We start from the raw sequence: 22,491 nt of genomic DNA on the forward strand, positions 1-22,491 counted from the left end.
AGAACCCCCACCGACTTAGAGGGTGCAGAATTGCAGCATTGCCCGTCTCACTATTGGCAATTCCGGTTTGTCCCACCCTTACGGTGATGGCAAAAGATTATAGAGAAGTTGAAGTAAGTTAATCAAGAAAAAGTAAGGAAACTTTGGTCAATTTGAACTTTTTTTATGCTGCACAGGAATTTTTTTTTTCCAGCGCTCTAAACAGTTTAATAACTCCAGTCACAAATAATTTGGTTACTGAGCTCGCTTAGATCTTTTAGAATTATCATTCTGACATTACCATATCATTGTGAGGCATTTTGTACTTCGGAAAAGTTTAAGTCAGGGAAATTTTTTCGTGAACTTCACTGCAAATGTGCACTCACTGTGATTTTAGAATGTAAATTCAGGGTCCCCCCCCCCCCAAAGCGATGGCGGCACCCCTTAAGTGTGACGGAGTACCCATCAAGAATAAAAGTCCTCAATAAAGAAAGAAATTACCCTTGAAAAAACTGCCTTAAAAATTCCAATGACGCAAAGCTGCTCCATGGACACCCCCCCATTCCCCCCCCCCCCCCGCCTGTACACCCCGGTTAATTAGAATTTTTTTATGCGAGAGTTTATTGTTTTACTATTATAGAGTGGTTTCTGCGAGGTTTCAGAATTTTTTTTAAGTAATAGAAATTATTTTTATTTAAATAGAGGATTATTTCGTCTCCCCCCCCTTCCCCCCAAAACCCGACGCGCAAAGTGCTGGGACTTTTTACCCCTTCTTGCTGGAAGGGTAAGAAGTAATTTGCAACAGGTTTCACTTTTTTTTTTTTTTTGGATGTTTGGGTTTGGCCATTTTTTGGCCTAATTTTACTGTACTAATAGTACATATAAATGCTAATAGCGTACGTGTGTGTAAATGTGAGAGTTACTAGTGTAATTTTTTAAAAACCTTGATAACTCGAAAACTCGATATCTCAAAATTTTTTCCCGTCCAGAGAGATTCGAGATATCGAGGTTGTACTGTATAATAAGCCAACTGAAAGTAGTAGAGGCCAAAATAACTTCCAACTATCAAAATAATTGAAATATTTATAGGATACAAAAGGACAAACTTCAAACACAACAAACAATTTTTGGAAAAAGCTTGTGGGTTTCATTTTGCCATAGGAACATAAGGTTACTCATACGAGATTGAAATACAGAAAATTTAAACATTAGGGATCCTTTTTAAAAAATTGTACAAATTATTTTAACCTTCAAAATTGATCAAAATTTTGTAGACCATTTCAAAACTTTTCTCTTACACTACGCTGATAAACATAGAAAATCGACTAATTTTAAGAAGTTTTCTAAAAAGTACTGAAATTAGAAGTCTAGGATATAATGGTACCACTGTTCAGCTATTAAGTTGCTCTTTCATCTATTGTATAAAATATGTTATGTTTATTCATGTTTTGTAATTAATATCTACAAATATTTAAAATGTAAAAAAAAAACTGATTTAAATTAAAAAAGGTCCATTTTTCCTTTTTTTTTTAAATTCAAAAAATCACAAACTTGGCCAAACTACAGATGTTACTTATGTATTAAAACACTAAACGAAATTGAAACAAAAATTAATTTCTGCCAGCTTTTCCGTACTTAACTTTGTGACATTCGACACTCTTAAAGTGTTGGATGAGTTTCGTTAAAAACTTTTCAATTTAAATGATTTTAATGAAAATACAAATGAACTTAATTTTATTGCCTCTTCTAAAGGCATAGTAAGCATCATAAATGTAAAAAATATTATACCCATGGCCAATGCAAAGAGATAGGGATTTTCAAAGTGAACATGTTAAAAGTATAAAGAACGGCACATAAAAGAAATTACTTTAGAATTGCATTTTAGAGCTCTTCAATAAACGTATTATTAATAACAACCAACGTAACTGAAGCAAAAATCAAATTAAACTAGCTATTTAGATTTTTAACGTTTTGACTCTAATAAAGGACACAGAATTAGGCGTGAAAATTTTAACTTTGTGATTTCTATAGGAATAAAAAGAAATAAAATTTATTTGCCCTCCAAAAAAGCATAATAAGCATCAAAAATCAGAAAAATTTGATTCTCATATCGGATGCAAAGAGATTGTTTCAATCAAAATGAAAGCATCAAAAGTCTAAAAACGGCAAATAAAAAAATTTATTAAAGCAACAAAAAAAAAATAGAAGGTACTTTAACAAGTCTACAAGATGTTATACAGTAATTATCGACATAATCCTCAGAAATTTGGAGGGGGGGAATCGGATGTGGGGAAGAAAATAGTCTAAGGCAAAAATCGGATTTCCGGTATTAATAGATGAAAAAATAGAGGAAGTCCGGTAAAATTCGGTATAAAGTAATCACTCGTATTGGATTAGCAATTAAAGAAAATCTTTGAGTCATGTAGAATTAAAAAAATAAGGAGTTTGTTAGGAGATTATAACAAAATTCAGGAGTTTTAATGGCCCTTTTTTCCTTTTCTTAAAAAGCAGGAGTTTATAAGGAGTTTGTAAGGAGCGTAAGAACCCTGAAAATCTATCAACCCTACCTAAAAAGAAAATTTTTGTACAATAAAATTCCCGTAGAGCGCCATATACCACAGAATACATTTTTGAGCCCGTAACAGTATTATGCAATTCTGAATCATCTAGGTGTACTCAATCATCTCTTAAAATTTGGGCCAACTTTTCAGATTCATCCTGTATGTTAGATACCACTGTACCTTTTTCCCAGATGAGGTCTCCATTTAAAACTTATAAAGTGTCAAACACGCTCTTGGTTCACCACCACCCTCAGAGGGATGCTCAAATCTGCTCCCATATAATGGAGATCTCAGCAGTTGTCTGACTAGTAAGTTATTTTTACTAATTTATATTTAGCAGACTGTTGACTTCGTTTAAACACCAAGTTACATTTCAAAATTTAGAAAGCATGAGGCTAAAATTTAAAGTTAATTTCAATTCAAGCTCGGAAAGAAAATAATTATTATCATTATCTATCAGTGCAGTACCGAAGGACGAAGGAGGAGTAAAATTCACTGATCTTAGAATTGCAAAAAAAATATGTTTTCATTTTCTACAGTATTTTACATATTATTTATAGCACACGAGTTCAGCCTGAATGGGGGAATCTTGGCTGAGAAGCAACTTTTCCTTCCTCAGCTGTTTTTTTTAACAACAAAATGCAATCTATTATTTGCTGATTATTTTTAAAGGTAAATGTGTGTCCAATCTTGCCAAATTGAGACAATATGACTTTTCTTTTTCAGTAGTAGAGAAATGTGGCGGGGGGGGGGGGGGGGGGAGGAGACAAAGGGAAATAGTAAGGAGTGAAATAGAAAAATATTTTCACAGTGTCAGCAGCCCCTACTAACTAGCAATATTTGAACTATGTTTCAAAACATATAGTTGATTTCAGTCAAAAAAGTTGTAAAGATCAAGGGAAAAAAAAATAAAACAAGTCATTTTCAAAATTTGACAACATATAGTGTAATTTTTTGTGGTTCGTCAAAAATGTTTTTTGTCATTGTAAAATTATAAAGCATTTCTAATTAACATTTTAAGTATTAATTGGGATCAAGAATTGTCCAATGCAGAACTTATTTAGCTAATATTTTGAATGTGTGAAGTGTGTGTGAGCACGCTGGGCAAAGTGAATGGGAGCAAACTGGGGGCTTCATTGACCTAAAACTTATTATATCAATTACGTACTGAATCATTAATTTATTTTTTTAATTAATTAACTCATTTTTCTTCCCCCTATATTAAATTATTAATTCATTTAACTCATTATCTGTTCATTTAATGAAGAGTCAAACAAAAAATATTTTACTTTTCACTTTTTTCCCAACACACACACACACAAAAGGAAAAAAATGTCCACTTCTTTTTTGAAGGTTTAAATTTACAACCAAAAAAATAATAGTACTCTGATGCAAATTAAAAAAAAAAAAAAAAAAAATACATTGCCCTGTCTTTATGCACTCATTTTCAAAACAAATTTCCAATTTTTTCATTACATAAAAGGTAGTAAGTAGTATTAACTATTTCCACTTTGCCACACAATTCTCTACAAAATGAAGTTTGTAACCTCAACATTAAAAAAAAATTAGATCATGTAATCAATACATTTTAGTAATCATCAAAAAGGAAAAAAAAACAATAACAGTTAATTGCAGGTTTTATTTAAAAAAATATATGTAAAAAAAGATAACATACCTTATTACAACAACAGGATCTTTTTTACTTGAAGAAGCTTTCCTACTTCGTGTGTCTTTTTTAGGCTTCACTTCTTTAGTAGACTCAGTTTTCTTTGAAGAGTCTGAATCTTCAGCAGACCTTTTTCTTCCTGATCTACTTCTATTGGATTTTGGAGTAGCTTTTTGATTTGGTAGTGGTTGCTTTCCTGCGAGTAGTTTTTCGTTCCTCTCGTCTTTTTCCTCTGGTTCTTCTTTCTCTTCCGATTTAATAGGAGACAATCTATTTGTCGGTGGGGAGATTTCATCCTTGATAGTTCCACTTTGCTTCGATTTGAGTGGTGCAAAACCTACATTGCTAAAGCTTCTAGGCTGATCAGAATTTTGAGTGGATGTTTTTTGGATAATTTTCTGGGCCTGTTTCTTGGGATGCATAGTAACTGACTACTATTGGTGGTCATTTCGTGATGGGGACTGAAAATTCCCCCCATTACTTGCCGGATGATGATGAACTAACATCAGCAATGTAATCACTAGAATGTGGTGTTTTGTTAGATAAAGATGAAGAACTCCCAGAATAAGGTGACAGAACTTCAATACGAGGCTGCTCGCCAGGAAATTCAATCTAGATAAAGTCATCAAAGATTTTAATCATAGCTTAAGAAAAGATATGGACAGAAATTACACAAAATAAATAAATAATTAGAGACACAATATTTTATAATAGACATAAAAAATAAATAATTTAAATATCAAAATAAACCACATAGAACAGTTCAATGATTTTATTAATACAGCTACAACAGTTAGGAATCATCAAAAAAATAAATAAATACATTTGGGTCATTAAAAAAAGTTTAACTTTTCTGTTACACGCCTTTAACAGTAAAAACTTTAAGGAACAATTCATTTAAAAATGATTTTTAATTTCATCAAAAATATATCTATTTAAACCTGCCAACTATTTTTTAATATTAATTTTTATTTTAGTATATTTTTGGTTCACAACATGTGAATTCTCACCTCCATGGCATGTCACACACCTTGTGTGACTGTTTATGTTGCTTAATAACTTGTTTAATTAAAAGTATATACTTATTCATTTATCATTCCTTTCACCAAGTGTCTCAAATACTTATTGCTTAAGTATATTTAATTTTTTTAATATTGTGTTTTAGTTGGTTTTAGTTGAACAAGGAGTCATGTCACACAATAAATTCTCACCTCCGTTACCTAAACACAAAAATGCCATTCCTCAGTTGTGAGATTTTTTGTCGAAAACAAGAAGATAGATTCTGCTCTAGTGTGGTTATTCTGACTTCTCACCTCTGTAAACTTGAATTTCAGGAATATAACTGAATGTAAAAAATGTTTTCATATGCTTAACATGTGCAGATTAGGCCTATCTATTAGGCCTATATTAATGGCAAATTTCTCACCTCCGTGAATCTCACCTCCATGACAGCCCTTATCAATGATATTATTTCTGAGGTGAAAATAAATGATGGAGGGGAAATACATTAATAGTAGTCATTCTACAAAAATTATAAATTGTCATTTTATTCAAATTTACTAATACTATTTTTAATATACATTTGAAACTACTGATTAAGCTGTACTTTAATTAAGAAAGCTTAATATCATTTTCCCACTAATCATTAAATTAGCTGATTGTTTGTATCCAATTAACAAAATTACTACTTTGATATTAAATTGGCCTTGATTTTTAAATATTAAAAAATTTTATATATTTTTTCATTTTTGTGAACAAGGCATTATATATTTTTTTCATTTATGAGTAAAATAATTGGAACTTAGCTGAGCCATTGTTTATGGTTACTTTTAGTTGGTAACACTTTCATGTAAGAATTTAAAAATAAAAAAAAAAATTTCGAAATTGAAAAATATTTGCATTCAAAAGTTACGTTTTCTGGAGAATGGCCCATTTTATACTTGTTTCTTATTTTAGGTGCTTGTTTAATGGAAATTGCTTTAAGTTAGTCAGTAAGATTGTTAACCCGTGCTTTAAGTGCTTAAGTGTAACTAGTCAGGTAAAAAAACATCTAAAATATACTTACAACAATTTGTTCATCTAAATAAAGATTCCCACTTTCAATTTCAATTGAAGAATTTCTTGTAACTTTAGCCTTTTCATTTCCTTGCAACATCATAATCTTTTGTATACACTATGACAAAATAATAAATAATAAGAGAAAAATGAGATAGCAAAAGATTTTTTTTAGCAAGTCAAAAAGTTATTTTCCAACTCTTTAGCTTTCAATGAGGCAATCTTATATACTATTTCTCTTGCCTGTTTTTATGTCACTACATGAGATCTTCCTTATTCTTGTATTAAATTCCATGATTTACCACGGATTTTCAAGCTTATTGGGCAAGCTAACAACAAAAAATAGATTAATGGTCTAAAAAAATTTCTTTTTAATTAAAAAGAAAAAAACATTTTTTTATATTGTGTATTACTTCTATGAATAGCATCCAAAAATGAAGACACATTGGCTCGGTTGGATGAAGCGTCATGCTTATACGGGAAGTTCGAATCCAGGCCGAAAAATCTTGTTTTAAAGGATTTTTTTCTTCAGCCGAATTTTAATCCATGTTTCCGTTAGTTGGTAAACTTATTACAGGGTTCTATCTAAGCTAGAGTTCTATTGTTGTTAAAATCAGAAAAGAAACATTGATTTTAACACAGTAAATCATAGATAAACTTTAAAAAAAATTTTTACAAAGTAGAAGCATAAATTTCAATCTACATTGTTTTTTTACAGCAAGGCTGTAAATTTCGAGCTTGAATGCTTCATGTGAGTCAGCTATATACATTATTTTTTGTGACAATGCCATAACTTTATGAATGATTCATCAAATTTCATAAGTAAAGCATTATTTTAAAGAACATTATTATAGAGGCCCAGACCGGGGGGCCCCCATAATAACGGACTGCCTTGAGAGAGCTGGAGCAGCCGGTGCCACACGGGAATCAACATATCCCATGAGACTGTGAAGAACAGCAAAGGGAACGAGAATGAATATATGTGCGGAAAAGCCGCCCGAATAATTTCGCTATGAAATGCCGTGGTTTATAATGTAGAAGTTGATTTGTAATTTCGTAATTGTAAATATCTTTTGTATATAACTGCTAATATCAATAAAATTTCATTATGAGTACTAATTGGAATCATTCTTTGAGTGACAAAGTCTTTTTGTGACAAGATCAGAACCCATCGGAACCCATATTATTTTTGTTTCGAAGCTTTTGTCGAAAAATGAATAGAAAACTTACATTATGGAGGTTGGTCCAAAAAAAGTGGTTTATTCAGCTTTTTTACACTGCTTTTATGTAAACATGAAGCCTCAAAGCTCAGTTGGTTAAAACGACTTGTTAAAAAAGCTGAGATCAAGGGTTCAATCCTAGTAGGGGTAGTCGTTTTTTGTAGTTTTTTAAAAAAATGATGAAAAACATCTTAAAAAAGTAATTTTTATGATGTAATAAATGACCTTAGAATCAACCCTGAAGATCATGTTAAGTTTTTTTTTTTTGGTGAGCGCAATTACTTACAAGAAACATTTCGTTTTGAAACAGTACATGACCAATAAAAGTCATAACGATTATGATGGTACAAGCCTACTTCCATCCCAAGAAAAACAAAAATACATACCTCCTCATCTAAAGAAAATCCACATGAGTTTAACATTCTTTGAAGAGAGGCTTTTGTTTTGAAAGAACCAACTAAATGTTTACTGGTATTTTCAGGTGTGTCCACGGCAGATATAGCTGATGCTCTGTCACTTGGCTGAAACAAATAAGATTAGAAAATGCATAAATTGATAAAAAATATTCATCATTCAACTACCTACCCCGTTTAAAAATTCAAATTTTAAAAAGCTTCTTGCTGTGACCCAAAACATTTCAGAAAAGCATGAGTTGTGATATTAAAATGTGAGAAAGCAACATGGCACTGCCATCTAACCAAGAGAATGGAGGTTCTGGAGATTCTAAAACTGATGTAAGTTTAACTATTGAGATAAAATTTCTAATGTGCCTGGGGGGGGGGGGGGGGTGACACCTTGTACACACAAATATTTGGACTAAATTAGTTACAGCCGAATCTCGATAACTTGAAGTTTATAACTCGAATATTCCTTTATCTCAAAGTTTCTATCGGGTCCCAAACTCTTGAGACTGTTGTGAAAAATTTCCATAACTCGAACAGTTTAGGCGGGTCCTTTGGGACTTCGAGTTACCGAGAGTTGATTGTAATTCTTTATACTACTTGAATATTAATAATACAAATATATATATATCAATAAAGAAATAATCAGGAATGCAAGAATTCAAAGTTCTAAAATCAAGATTTTTTTTACAAATAAATTATCATATTGAAAGAAATGTTTTTAACAAAAACCAGGGGTTTAAACAAAACCATGATTTTCCCTATACATAAGGAAATGAGATGCAAATGGATGTACCTGAACATTTTCAAGTTTTGAGTAAAACGTGTTTAAAGTTGTGGTCCTAGTCCTAGGTAGGCTTTCATTGAACAGTTTTCTAAATCATGCTGTATAGCATCGCCTACCAGGGCTACTAGCAATATCTCTTGCCCCAAGACAGAGAGGAGAGGTTCACCCACCATTTGAATTGGTTATCCTCAAATTTTTAATTTTGGAACTTACATCCCTTTGCTTCTCACTGCCTTATATGGGGAAAAAAAAAAGTAACATCAAAGAAATTGAAATTATGTCTGTGGCTGGTCTGCAACCAGGAAACCCCTTACTACTAGTACCTACAGTCTTGAAATTTTGTACAAATTGTTTTTGCCTAGGTGTATAAACAGGGCTTTGCCCCTCCCCCCTTTCTGAATTTCAAATTAGCTGCTCTAATTAATTTCAAAGCTATTATTTCATTTAAATTGCCTATTGAAGAGATGAAAAATTTCCCACCCCCAACCCTTAACATTCTATTACATTCAAAAGAGCTTTTTTTTTTTCTGTATCAGATTAAGTTTACTCAATTAATTAGAACAGCAGAATAATCTTCCGTCTAACACTAACAGAAGTTTCTGGATTGAGGCAGGGAGAAGCAAAACAATTCTCGATTGCAAAAACCTCAATTTGTCAAAAATGAATTCATGGGTTTTTTTGTTCTTTATTTTAAAATTTTTACTTGAGTATTGTTTCAGTAAGGCAAAAAAGGGGGGTAACATTAAGAAAGTTATTATAAACTTACTTTAGTTCTTTGTTTTCTTAAAGAGGTTACTCTAGAAGTAAGTGGAGGCAGCATAGCAGTTGGAGGAGTTTCTGTATTATTTTTAACAATTTCTTTTGGTTTGCTTTGACCTAATAAAACAGTAAAAAAGATCAGTTAAACCACACAAAAGTTAATACAATTTACCTTTATAATAGAAATGTACTTACTAGATACTTCAAGTTTTTCATCTTTAGTTTCTGTGGTATCTGCAATCTATAAAAATAATAGAAAAGATAATAATTATTATACACATCTGTGTGTCTGCACACGCAATCACATATATTCCAGCGATGATTATACACATATTTGATGCTTTAAGTTTTTTGGATAAAACATTTACTAGTGAACTGCAAAGCATGATTTAAAATTGATTTAAAAAACTAAAGCTTTAAACAAAGTTTCATATGGTTGAATTGAACAATCAAATCAAATAAGTTGTATTATTTGTGAAGGCATACACTATGCCTTCACAAATATTACCAAAATTTTCACTTTTAGAGATTGTCAATTCTGATCATTATTTTGGTTTGGAAAATTTAGAGTTTGCTCATTTCTAAACACAATTCAAATGCATTTTACATAAAAGAAATTGGTCCTTATTTTTGATTTTTTTACAGTATGAATCCATTGTTAAAACAAATGCTGTACATATTTACTTCAGTAGTTGAACATAATAGTGCGCATGCGTAAAAAAAAGTTACGAAGGGTATTAAATAAATTATTTTTTGGATATTGAAATAAGAATTGAATTTTTGCATTCTTCAGAATCGGATATTTTAATGATTCCACTACCATTCATAAATAATTTGAATCATAAAACAAAAAAAAAGATGAAAGCTTGGCTGTCTCAAAAAATTATTAGATCCTTCTACAACAGGCATGAGTTCTGCTTAAAATAAATAAAATCTTTAACTAATTTTCTCTCTTGTATGCTTTTTAAAAGAATGGTTAACTTTAAAACCAACCTTTTTTTTCGTTGGAAGTTCAATATCTGGCAATGATGCTGCAACATCAATTCTCACTTCTTTAACAACTGAACTGGACTCTTCCATCAGCCGACTTAACATGATCACTCGCTTCTTCTTCTTTCTCAGGAACATTTCATTGCAATCAATCTTAATAACATCCTTTTCATTAGGACTTAATTCAGGCTTCAACAGTTCACCATCATCAATATTGTTTGAAGAACTTCCGTTGCTTTTGTTTCCAATGCTTTCTGCGACTACATCATCACATTTTTCATCGTCGTCATCCATTCTATCTGCATTCTTGAATGGAGTTGGAGGAATGTCACCAGGTTGGTTTTGGGGGGACCATTGGCAAAGAAGATGTAATATCAGCATTAGAGTCAACCGCACTACTGCTAACATCAGAAATTTTTACACCATTTTCTTGACTTTGTTCCTTCGAAGTACTATTATTTTTTAGCCTCTTCAGCTGACTGAAACCTAAAGGATGATAAGCCTTGATATTCCGAGAGACAAGGTTGACTAGGTTCAATTTCATCATCACTTAGGGTTTCAATGTTTTCTGATTCGTCTATTGTTATGGACTCGATTGCTTCCGGCTTTGAAGTTTCTTTTTTCCTTTTAAAAGAAAGAAAAGAAAAATAGACTTATTTTATCGACTTTAATACTGCTTAATGTGCTGTTATACTGCTGTAGAAAGGTAAAAAGCAGTACAGTACAACGTAAGTTAACAAATTCTTAAAAAGCAGACTTACCATTTACCATGACAAAAAAAACATGTTTTGTTAAAATTCACTAAATTGTTTACAAGACCATAAAAAAGAAAATTTATTTTTCACATCATTTAATAACAAAAAATTCGGCCATTGCTTACCTGCCAACCTCCAAAAAAAAATTCGGAAGATTTTTCAATTTTTTATCCAGAAGATTTTATTGCAAAACAAAATCAAACAGGACACGTACTAGAGGTGCGACATCGATGTTCGAAATTAAAACATCGATGGTATTGATACATCGACCAAAAAGCATCGATGTTTGAAAGCATCAACCTTTTTATCAATATATAACTTCAACTTTTTTAAACTTCAGCAATATTGATCTTAAAAACGTTTGATGAGCAAATAAGTCCTTTGTCTTGACCTATTTGGTAAATTTTTTTGAAAATGAGCCAGTTGTTTCTCGTTATGACTACTTCCCCCAAACGTACAGCACAATCTGATTTGGATTACAGGAATCGAATGACCCCATGAAATGAATATGATCAGAAATTTAACGTTATCAAGGCTGATTTTAATGCTTAGATAAGGTGTTTTGGGCCTCAGAGTTTTAACCCTTATCCAGGTTTTCAAAGTGCATAAGAGAGTATAAATTCTCTTCTGCTGAAATTTATCCTTTCACTTTTTTACAGTGCGTAAAACTTTAACTTAAAAAAAAAATTACATGATAAGAAGAATTTGGGGTTTTTTAAAAATAGCTTATTAATAATTTTGGTAGAAGTAATTTTCACTAAGTTCATTTTTTCTTTTGGGTAGAAACAGGATTGTAATATTGTCCTAATTATAATGAGCTTGTTACATAAAATCTCTTTATTCGGGGAGAGCAGGATTTTCCTCTTGTCCTAATCCTAATCTGCATTTTAATCTGATTCTTCCTAAAAGCTAATATAAATCTTCAAATTACGTACGATGGCGAAGTCCCCTAGTAGTGAAAAAAATTGCTTTTAAAAAACACTTTTAAAATGATGACTTGACTTGAATCAAAGAAAGCTCAAAAATCTGCATTATTTGAAAAGCTAAAAACATATGCTTGCTAAGTTTCAGCCTTGAAATTAATTTGTTAAATTTACTGAAAAAACTTAAACTTTATAATTGTTATTATTTTTCATTGTTTTTCGCAACAATTAAAAAAGTGGAAGTACACTCAAAACAAAAAAATCAATGCACCAAGAAGGAGTTGTTTGATTTTGGTGCGTCGATTCTTTTTGTTATGGAGTGTATATTAACTTTATAGTTACCATTATTTTTCATTGTTTTTGGCAACCGGAGGTAAAACATAGGCATTATGATATAGAAAGCAAGTAAAGAAATTACGCTTAAAAACAGTACAACTTTTGTTAATAGATGCAAAAGTGTTAAAATGGCATACATAAAGAACATTGCTATTTATCAGGGATGAGAGTGGTCAGAGAGCAAAAAGGAGAAAATCCAAAAACATTTAGCGAAAGGGATGATATCCAAAACCGCATCAAAATAGAACCTGGAAGCCCTGATATTCAAAAATTTCAAGAAAAAATAGCTAATTTACCATTTTTAAAGGTAAGTATAAGTTCTAATTTTGTACAATTTGCTGCATTGTACCATTTCTTGCAAGAGTTTTGTTCCTAAACAAATCCACATTTTGGAAAAGAGGCAACAATTTCTAACCCCTGAGTCCTTGAACAAAGGGCTGAGGGAGCCAAAGGCTAATCTTGGCTGCATCACACAATAGTGTCAACTTTTCATATTTTTTAGAGAAAAAAACATTTTTTCATTAAAAATATTTGAGTTTATAGTGTTAAACGAGTGGAGAACATAAATTTTAAAATGAGGTCTGTTTGTAAAGTAAAAATTTACAATAGAGAGAAAAACCTAAAATTTCCTTATATGGTAGAACATACTGTTCATAGTAAGAATTGAAATTTTTAAACGATTGGTTATCTTTTTTCTTGCATTGGAACCCAAAATTTGTTTCTAAAAACTTCCTAATCGATTTCGGAATCAAAAGAACAACTTGCAGCTGCCTCATTTAATCATGAAATTCCAAAACTTTTAACAGGCTGTAAAGCCTAAACCATTTGAGATTCACCATAAATATTTTTTACACTTTCTTAAATACATAAAAAAGTAACCATGCCAAGTTTCAGTAAAATACGAGACTGGATGCTAAGCCACATTTTTTGATTGACTTTTGAATTTTTTCTAAAATAACTTAAAGAAATTAAAAAATATTATTGAAATGATGAACAAAATAAGCAGATATAAGGTAGCAGATAGTAAAAAACTAACCCAACATTAAAAATAATTGAAATACTTGCAGGATGAAAAAAGATTGAAATCTCAAACGAGGCATGCAACTTTCGGCGCAGCACTTGTTTGATGTTGTTGGCATGATTTCAAAACATACGTTTTTGGCAGATATCGCGGAGGATGAAGATTCGAGGGGAAAATAGAAAGGACAAGAAATCGTAGATCGAAAATTTTAAAAAAATTGTATTCTTTTCCGATTTTTGAGAAAAACAAGGCCTTAAAAGGCAAAAAAAAGGAGGAAAGGTTTTAAAAGTCAACATAAAAAGCCGGAAAAATCTCATCTCTGATTTATGGATGCAAGATATGTAGTAATTTTAAGTTATTGTATACACTTATAAAGAAAAATCTTACAGAGTTGGACTACTGATATTTTCAGACGTTAAATCTATTTCTTCTTTTAAAGTTGGTGCTTTTTGTTCTTCTAAGTCTGGTGCTTTTTGTTCTTCTAAGTCTGGTGCTTTTTCTTCAACGGGGATATCTGAAAGATTTATTTATTTTTTTCTGTCAGAAGGAATGCAAAATTTGTTTATAAAATATTTCATTTTTTAAAAGTACAACTCATATCGGTCGACACCATGCTTAACTAACCAATGTGAAAAATCACATATCTCCTTTTTCAAATTCAATGGTTTGCTGTAGCGCTCAAAAAGTGCTACTTATCGGTTACAACTACTTTAAATGAAAGTTTTACAATTTAAAAGTTATTTATAAAAATTAAAACATTGAAAATAACTAAATGCATCAAGTGGAAAAATAATTATTGGTTTAGCTCCTGAAAAGTGCCAATTTTCACATTTGTTAGTTTAGCATGGTGCCGACGATATTATTACTGTAGTACTACTACAAATCTATACTATTAATACAAACATAATAATTGCTACTTAGTGCTAACTGTATTATATATTTTAAAAACTATATCATCGAAAAAGAAAGAACTACTACAGGAGTATAAAATTGTATACAACATAAATAATTTTTTCTAGAAAAGTCCAAATAATTTATGCAGGAAATAAGTATAAGAAACTAACTCACTTTTTGGCGATTCTGCTACAACAGCCATAAGATCTTGTGTTCCTTGTGTTTCTGAGAATTTTAAATTCCAATCATCATCATCATCTAAAACTTTTATTGTTTTTACTCTCAATCGAAGTCTTTTTGGGACTTTCTTTACAAGGCAACAACTCTTGTGTTTGCATCCAGATCAGGCAAATCTTGCGTCATGTCGCTTTCATTTTAAAGAGATTGGGTGATCATCAGCTTTTTGGAGTCACTTGTGCTTTGTTCTCACTGTCTCCAAGATCACAAGTCTAAGAGTAAAAAATCAGGATAAATGAAAATAAGTTTGAATAAAATAAAAAATTTTGTAAAAAAAGCAGGGTAAACTGGATAATTTAAAGAAATTATGGTTTTCCTTAATAATAATAATACAAATAGACAAAGAAGAAGAAATACAATTCTGTTAAATAGACATAAAAATTCAAATATTTAGTAGCCACTTTTTTACTGTTATTAGTAGTCACTTACTTAAACCAAGATTTGAATTCTTAACAGAAAGAAATATTCAATACAACTAAAGCACTATGTGCACCAGGGTTGCCAGATTGAGGAACAGTAAATACGGGACAAGCTTCTAGAAGTAATAAGGGGGGGGGGGATTTTTTGAGACGTCCTATTCATGATAAATCTGAAAAATTCAATCGCAACAAAGCATTAAACTTCGCAATATGTCGCCTATCAAAACATAAAAATTGTTTTCATTGCGATTTATTGATGAAGCATGCGAAGAACTATATTTCCAGCATTAGTATATGAGAAAAGGAGAAGCAACCATATGGCTAATTAGGGTCTGCTACCAAAACAAAAACATGCAAACCAAATCAAAACAAAAACATTTTTTTGCGATTGCTGCCACATGGTTTTCTTAGAGCTCATTATTTCACTTTTTTGTTTTACTTTATTTGTTTCTCCAGAAAATAATGTCTCATTCTGTGAAATATTGTTATCAGCTAAAATACGGGACTTTTGCCGTTTCGTAGTGAAGTTCTCCGGGATGCGGGACAATTTTTCAAAATACGGGAATGTTCCTTGAAATCCGGGACATCTGGCAACATTGATGTGCACACATGCTGGTTGGGAGAGGAAAAAAGTAGACACTTAAGTCTAAAGACATTTTGCAACATGTTCATTTGTATGTCAAATAGAAAATTCAAGTTAAAAGAATTAACACTGCTTTAACTAATTTTTATAAAACAATTTAAAACATGTACATAAAATTTAAAAAATCAGAAGATATTTAATAGTAACAAAATTTTTGTTGAATGAAATAGTATTTTAAAATGTATGTTGAAATTGCATGTAAAAACACCAAATGCAATAAAAATGAAAAATAAACGAAATAAGAAATTTTTTGAAATTGTGGTAGAGGAGTAGAGGAAGGACCAGTAGAAAAGCACATTACAACTGTCTTATGACCCTCTGCTTCATAATTTCTTTTTTAAAACTGGGGCCAAAAACATGTAGCATTGCAAAATACTATTAACAAGTTCCGAGTTTTTGGGGGTAATACTGCATTTAATTTTTAACAGTTGATTTATAAATGAATTCCATTCTTCGTGACGAGCAACTAATAAATGTTTTTTTTTGCACTTATTTTAAGTGAAAGTCAAGATAAAAAAAAAGCTTTTTCTCATACTTTCTGTCAATTATGAGCATACAAATGAGAAATGAAAATAATTTTCGGAGTGTCCAAGGTCTCTGCTTGGTTTTCTTGGGCAGACCATACGTCACTAATTAATACAATAAAATTCAAAAACTTATGAATTAACTTTAAAAAATATTTCATAACTATTATTTATTATTAATAATTTCATTCTTTTTAGTAAATTGTTAAATGTTTGTACACTTAAAAATAAATAGAAAATGCCCCCCCCCCACCCCACCCCCTAGATTTTTCGACACCGACTTGGTGGCTTGATGATCGAGGATCTTACTGTTTCCCCATACAATGCTTTTCAGAGAAAATTATTTTGCTTTGAGAAAGCATAAACACACAAATATATCCTCTATACATTACATTTTAAGCCAATACTAATAACCATTCTGACAAGAGCTCAGCTATTAAAACTAAAACATAGTTAACATGTGGATATCATGAATAGCACAGAATCATTACCTCATCTAGTATAGTTATACATTCTTCTTTTTCCCCTCTAATGTAAGCACCTTGTCCTTTTCCAGCTTCAACCGGAGTACTTGGTATCAGAAAAGGCACAGTATCTTCTTGTGAAGATATCATCATAGAACTGAAAGTAAGTGCTGTTTTAATTTTATCCAGAAACAGAAATCATATATCCTTACATATCCAGTAACAAACTTTTCTGACAATCTGCAACACTGTTTAAGGAGTTGAAAATGATTTGCAGATACATATATATATATACAGATGGGGGACAAAATAATATGAACACCTATGAAAAAGTATGCCGTATTTCACACTTATAGTACAGTCACGCCACCTGCAACAGAAGTCTGCCACCTGGTGAGCGTGAAGAAGAACCTATCAGTGTCTCAACAGTAGTCACAAATGCTGCATGCTTGGTTCTAAATTTCTGTAATAAGTTGAGATGTCAGACCTTACAGAGTTCCAAAGAGGAATGATTGTTGGGACGTGTTTAAGTGGAGCATCGGTTACGGAAACAGCGATGCTTTTGGGGTGTGCAAGAGGTACGGTGTCAGAGGTTATGACAGCTTACACGAAAGAAGGTAAGAAGACGTCTTCAAAGCACCACAGTGGCCGAAAGTCAAAGCTTGCTGATAGGGCTAGAAGAGCTTTGAAGCGCATAGTAGCCCGAAAGCAATCCTTATCCGAAATAACATCTGAAATGAACAGCCATCTCCAGGACTCCGTTTCTACTAAAACTGTCAAAAGGGAACTTAATGCTGCGAACATTCATCACAGAGTAGCAATTCGAAAACCCTTGGTGACAGCAACTAATGCTTTTAAGCGACGCCAATGGTGCAGAGACCACAAAGTTGGGTCCCCACAGATGTGGCAACAGGTAATATGGTCAGATGAATCATCATTTACCCTATTTCAGACTACCGGGCTCGTTTATGTCTGGCGAACGTCCTCAGAAGCCTTTAATCCTGAATGCCTCTTGCCGACTGTGAAGCATGGGGGTGGCTCAATTATGGTACGGGGTGCGATATCTTAGCGTGGTCTTGTAGACCAAGAGCTGACCCCCGAAAACGCTATTTATCTCTTTTATGGCTTGTGGCCGGTTAAAATAATAAAAAAATGCAATTTAAAACTTTGGCTCGAATCCCCCCCACTAATTTTGGGTCACACGGCAGCGGGGGTGGATGAAAGGTCAAAAAAATGAAAAATATCACAGTGATGAGTTAAATGGCTAAAAACTATATAATAGCATTAAATTAATAAGAAAAAAACCCGTAGCGAATTTCCCCCCCAGCTATGTTGGGGCGAACGTGGTGCCCCCCAGGGGTAAAGTATCGATTATTAAACTTAAAAAAAAAATGATCACTTTCGTGGGGGGGAATTTTACAGGGTATTAGTTTCATTATTTTGATTGCCAAAAAAAATTCCCCCCCAGTAACTATGGGTCAATTTGTCAAAAAAATTTTTTTTTGTTCCTCTTTATTTGGTTCAAGTCGAGTATTATTCGAACTTACGCATGACTGTTTAAGTTGCAAAAAAAAAAAAAAAAAAAACCCAAAGTTTGAACGTTTTTTCATTAAAAAAAACTCGTAGCAATCCCCCCCCCCCCCACACCTATGGAGGGGGTTGCTACGCGGTGCGCAGTTTTACAACGTGGTGCCCCCCCCCCAGGGTTGAATTGTCGATTGATTAAATTAAAAATAAATGATCACTTTCGTGGAGGGAATTTTACAGAGTATACATTTAATTGCAAAACAAAATATCTCCTCCCAGCAATTATAAGTCTACTAGCTGCATTGCCAGGCGTTGCACGGTCTACCTCAAAAATGTACGTGTATTCGGCGTTCCAAGCATTTTATACAATTATATAAATTTTCTCGCTTTCATTACATTTCTTATTGCTGCTCCACTCCCATTAGTCAAAGCGCAATGTTATATAGCCTATAGCCTTCTCAATAAATGGACTATTCAACACAAAATGAATTTTTCAGTTCGAACCCGTCGTCCCTGTAGACCAAGAGCTGAGCCCCCAAAACACGGTTTATGTGTTTTATGGCGGGTGGCCGGTTAAAATAATAAAAAAATGTGATTAAAAATTTTGGCTCTAATCCCCTCCCCTCTCCGCCCACTATTTTCGGGTTACACGCTGCATGGGTGGATGAAAGGTCAAAATAAAAGAAAAATATTAACATAAGTGAAATGGCTAAAAATTATATGATAACATTAAATTAATTTAAAAAAACCACGTAGCAAATCTCCCCTCCAGCTATGTTGGGGCGAATGTGGGAACCCCCCCCCCCCAGAAGTGAATATCGATTGTTAAAAACAATTGCAATTATTTATTCGGGAAAAAAACACGTAGAAAATCCCCCCCCCCAGCTATGTTAGGGCGAACTTGTTGCCCCCAGGAGTGAATTATCGATTGATTAAATTAAAAAAAAAAGATTACTTTCGTAGAGAGGAGGGATTTTCTCAGAGTTTACATTTGATTGTAGCAGGAAAAAAAATCCCCCCCCCCCCAAAAAAATGTTTTTAATTTAAATTAGAAATTTTGAAATATTTTTCAAAATGAAAGGAAGCAATACAGCGTCCGTACATCTGCTTCTACCACTGTGTGCTCAGCATGAAAAGAATGAAGGGGAAAGTATACGCCTGTGATGATTTCTTCTTGCTGTTTCGAGGGCAGTTTGGTCAGTGATCAACTGTAGCCAACACAGTGAAGTCGTTATAGCTGTTGGTTTTTCTTTTCGGAGCACACTGTACCGTATCCTTAAACTGAAAACGTAAAAAAATCCTTTTTTCAAAAATATATTTTGATGTTTTTATATTATGAGTGTTTTAAAGGGTAATTTTAAGTGTAGCCAGCCACCAGATAAAAGATAATGTTTTGACAGAAACTTTATTTGAAGGAATAAAAGTTTCAAAGATTCGAAAACACTGAAAACTGAAATTCCGTGATTTAGATTTTTCCGAGTTCTTAACAGAAGCAGATTTATATCATCGAGATTGCAGGAACATTTTTATCAAACTAGATAGACACTATCACAAGCAATATGCTGAAGGTAAATAAATCTATATGAATTTCCAAATTATTATTTTAAAAATTCATTTAACGCATCGGATTAACGCATTAACATTTACAAGTAAAAAAGTCGTTATTGCAATTTTAACATAAAATCACTTTTGTTTGTGAAATAAACTCATAATTACTGGGGTAGGGGGAGATTTTTTTTTTTTGCAATTAAAACAATTAAATGTATACTCTAGAGATAATATACTAAATTATCTTTTATCTGGTGGCTAGCTATACTTAAAATTACCCTTTAAAACACTCATAATATAAAAACATCAAAATATATTTTTGAAAAAAGGATTTTTTTTACGTTTTCAGTTTAAGGATACGGTACAGTGTGCTCCGAAAAGAAAAACCAACAGCTATAACGACTTCACTGTGTTGGCTACAGTTGATCACTGACGAAACTGCCCTCGAAACAGCAAGAAGAAATCATCACAGGCGTATACTTTCCCCTTCATTCTTTTCATGCTGAGCACACAATGGTAGAAGCAGATGTACGGACGCTGTATTGCTTCCTTTCATTTTGAAAAATATTCGAAATTTCTAATTTAAATTAAAAACATTTTTTTTTTGGGGGGGGGGGGATTTTTTTCCCTGCTACAATCAAATGTAAACTCTGAGAAAATCCCTCCTCTCTACGAAAGTAATCTTTTTTTTTTATTTAATCAATCGATAATTCACTCCTGGGGGCAACAAGTTCGCCCTAACATAGCTGGGGGGGGGGGATTTTCTACGTGTTTTTTTTAACCGAATAAATAATTGCAATTGTTTTTTACAATTTAAGAGGTCATGGGAAAGTTCGAATAGTACTGGACTCGGACCAAATAAAGAGAAACAAAAAACTTTTTTTTTTTGACAAATTTACCCATAGTTACTGGGGGGGGGAGATTTTTTGGAAATCAAAATAATGAAACAAATACCCTGTAAAGTTCCCCATCCCCAACCTCACGAAAGTGATTTTTTTTTTTTTAATTTTAACAATCGATTTTCACTTCTGGGGGGGGGGGGGTTCCCACATTCGCCCCAACATAGCTGGAGGGGAGATTTGCTACGTGGTTTTTTTTTTTAATTAATTTAATGTTATCATATAATTTTTAGCCATTTCACTTATGTTAATATTTTTCTTTTATTTTGACCTTTCATCCACCCATGCAGCGTGTGACCCGAAAATAGTGGGCGGAGGGGGGAGGGGATTAGAGCCAAAATTTTTAATCACATTTTTTTATTATTTTAACCGGCCACCCGCCATAAAACAGATAAACCGTGTTTTGGGGGCTCAGCTCTTGGTCTACAGGGACGACGGGTTCGAACTGAAAAATTCATTTTGTGTTGAATAGTCCATTTATTGAGAAGGCTATAGGCTATATAACATTGCGCTTTGACTAATAGGAGTGGAGCAGCAATAAGAAATGTAATGAAAGCGAGAAAATTTATATAATTGTATAAAATGCTTAGAATGCCGAATACACGTACATTTTTGAGGTAGACCGTGCAACGCCTGGCAATGCAGCTAGTAGACTTATAATTGCTGGGGAGGAGATATTTTGTTTTGCAATTAAATGTATACTCTGTAAAACTTCCTCCACGAAAGTGATCATTTATTTTTAATTTAATCAATCGACAATTCACCCCTGGGGGGGGCACCACGTTGTAAAACTGCGCACCGCGTAGCAACCCCCTCCATAGGTGTGGGGGGGGGGGATTGCTACGAGTTTTTTTTAATGAAAAAACGTTCAAACATTGGGGGTTTTTTTTGCAACTTAAACAGTCATGCGTAAGTTCGAATAATACTCGACTTGAACCAAATAAAGAGGAACAAAAAAAATTTTTTTTTGACAAATTGACCCATAGTTACTGGGGGGGGGGAATTTTTTTTGGCAATCAAAATAATGAAACTAATACCCTGTAAAATTCCCCCCCACGAAAGTGATCATTTTTTTTAAAGTTTAATAATCGATACTTTACCCCTGGGGGGCACCACGTTCGCCCCAACATAGCTGGGGGGGGAAATTCGCTACGGGTTTTTTCTTATTAATATAATGCTATTATATAGTTTTTAGCCATTTAACTCATCACTTTGATATTTTTCATTTTTTTGACCTTTCATCCACCCCCGCAGCCGTGTGACCCAAAATTAGTGGGGGGGATTCGAGCCAAAGTTTTAAATTGCATTTTTTTATTATTTTAACCGGCCACAAGCCATAAAAGAGATAAATCGCGTTTTCGGGGGTCAGCTCTTGGTCTATTGGGCCACTTGTTATTCTGCATGGGCGTGTCAAATCTAATCACTATCTGAGCATTCTAGAGGATCATGTCCATCCGTTTGTCCAGACTGTGTTCCCTGGAGAGCGACCGCTCTCTCAAGACGACAATGCCCCCATACACACTGCCAGATGTGTCCAAGAATGGTTCGAAGAGCATGACAGTGAAGTTGAACATCTCGCCTGGCCCCCTCAGTCTCCGGACTTAAATATTATTGAACATTTATGGGGATATTTAGAGTCCCAAACTTCGTTCCCGATTTCCACCTCCATCCGGAATTTCGGAATTAGAGACCATTCAGCAGGAGGAATGGCTTAATATTCCTTTAAATGTTGTCCATGACCTTTATGCATCTATCCCCCGTCGCATTCAATCTGTTCTTCAATCAAAGGGTGGTCCAACCTCCTATTAATAAAGATTTTTCCTTATTTCACAGGTGTTCAAATTATTTTGTCCCCCATCTTTATATATATATATATATATATA

General features: G+C 32.9%; 1 protein-coding gene across 1 annotated transcript in view; it reads right to left on the reverse strand.

The window, feature by feature from the left end:
* The window catches only part of LOC129227972 (TP53-binding protein 1-like), a 55,092-nt gene that overhangs the window by 27,474 nt on the left and 5,127 nt on the right, over nt 1–22,491 (reverse strand). Inside the window, exons 4-12 of the mRNA XM_054862596.1 lie at nt 16,651–16,791; nt 14,661–14,714; nt 14,522–14,628; nt 10,422–10,813; nt 9,624–9,669; nt 9,436–9,545; nt 7,868–8,002; nt 4,688–4,818; nt 4,216–4,476 (exon numbers count right to left, since the gene is read on the reverse strand). Coding sequence (XP_054718571.1) covers nt 4,216–4,476; nt 4,688–4,818; nt 7,868–8,002; nt 9,436–9,545; nt 9,624–9,669; nt 10,422–10,813; nt 14,522–14,628; nt 14,661–14,714; nt 16,651–16,791 — 1,377 coding nt within the window. The remainder of the gene's footprint in view (nt 1–4,215; nt 4,477–4,687; nt 4,819–7,867; nt 8,003–9,435; nt 9,546–9,623; nt 9,670–10,421; nt 10,814–14,521; nt 14,629–14,660; nt 14,715–16,650; nt 16,792–22,491) is intronic.

The sequence above is a fragment of the Uloborus diversus genome, chromosome 8 (assembly GCF_026930045.1).
Source record: "Uloborus diversus isolate 005 chromosome 8, Udiv.v.3.1, whole genome shotgun sequence".
NCBI classification, from domain to species: domain Eukaryota; kingdom Metazoa; phylum Arthropoda; class Arachnida; order Araneae; family Uloboridae; genus Uloborus; species Uloborus diversus.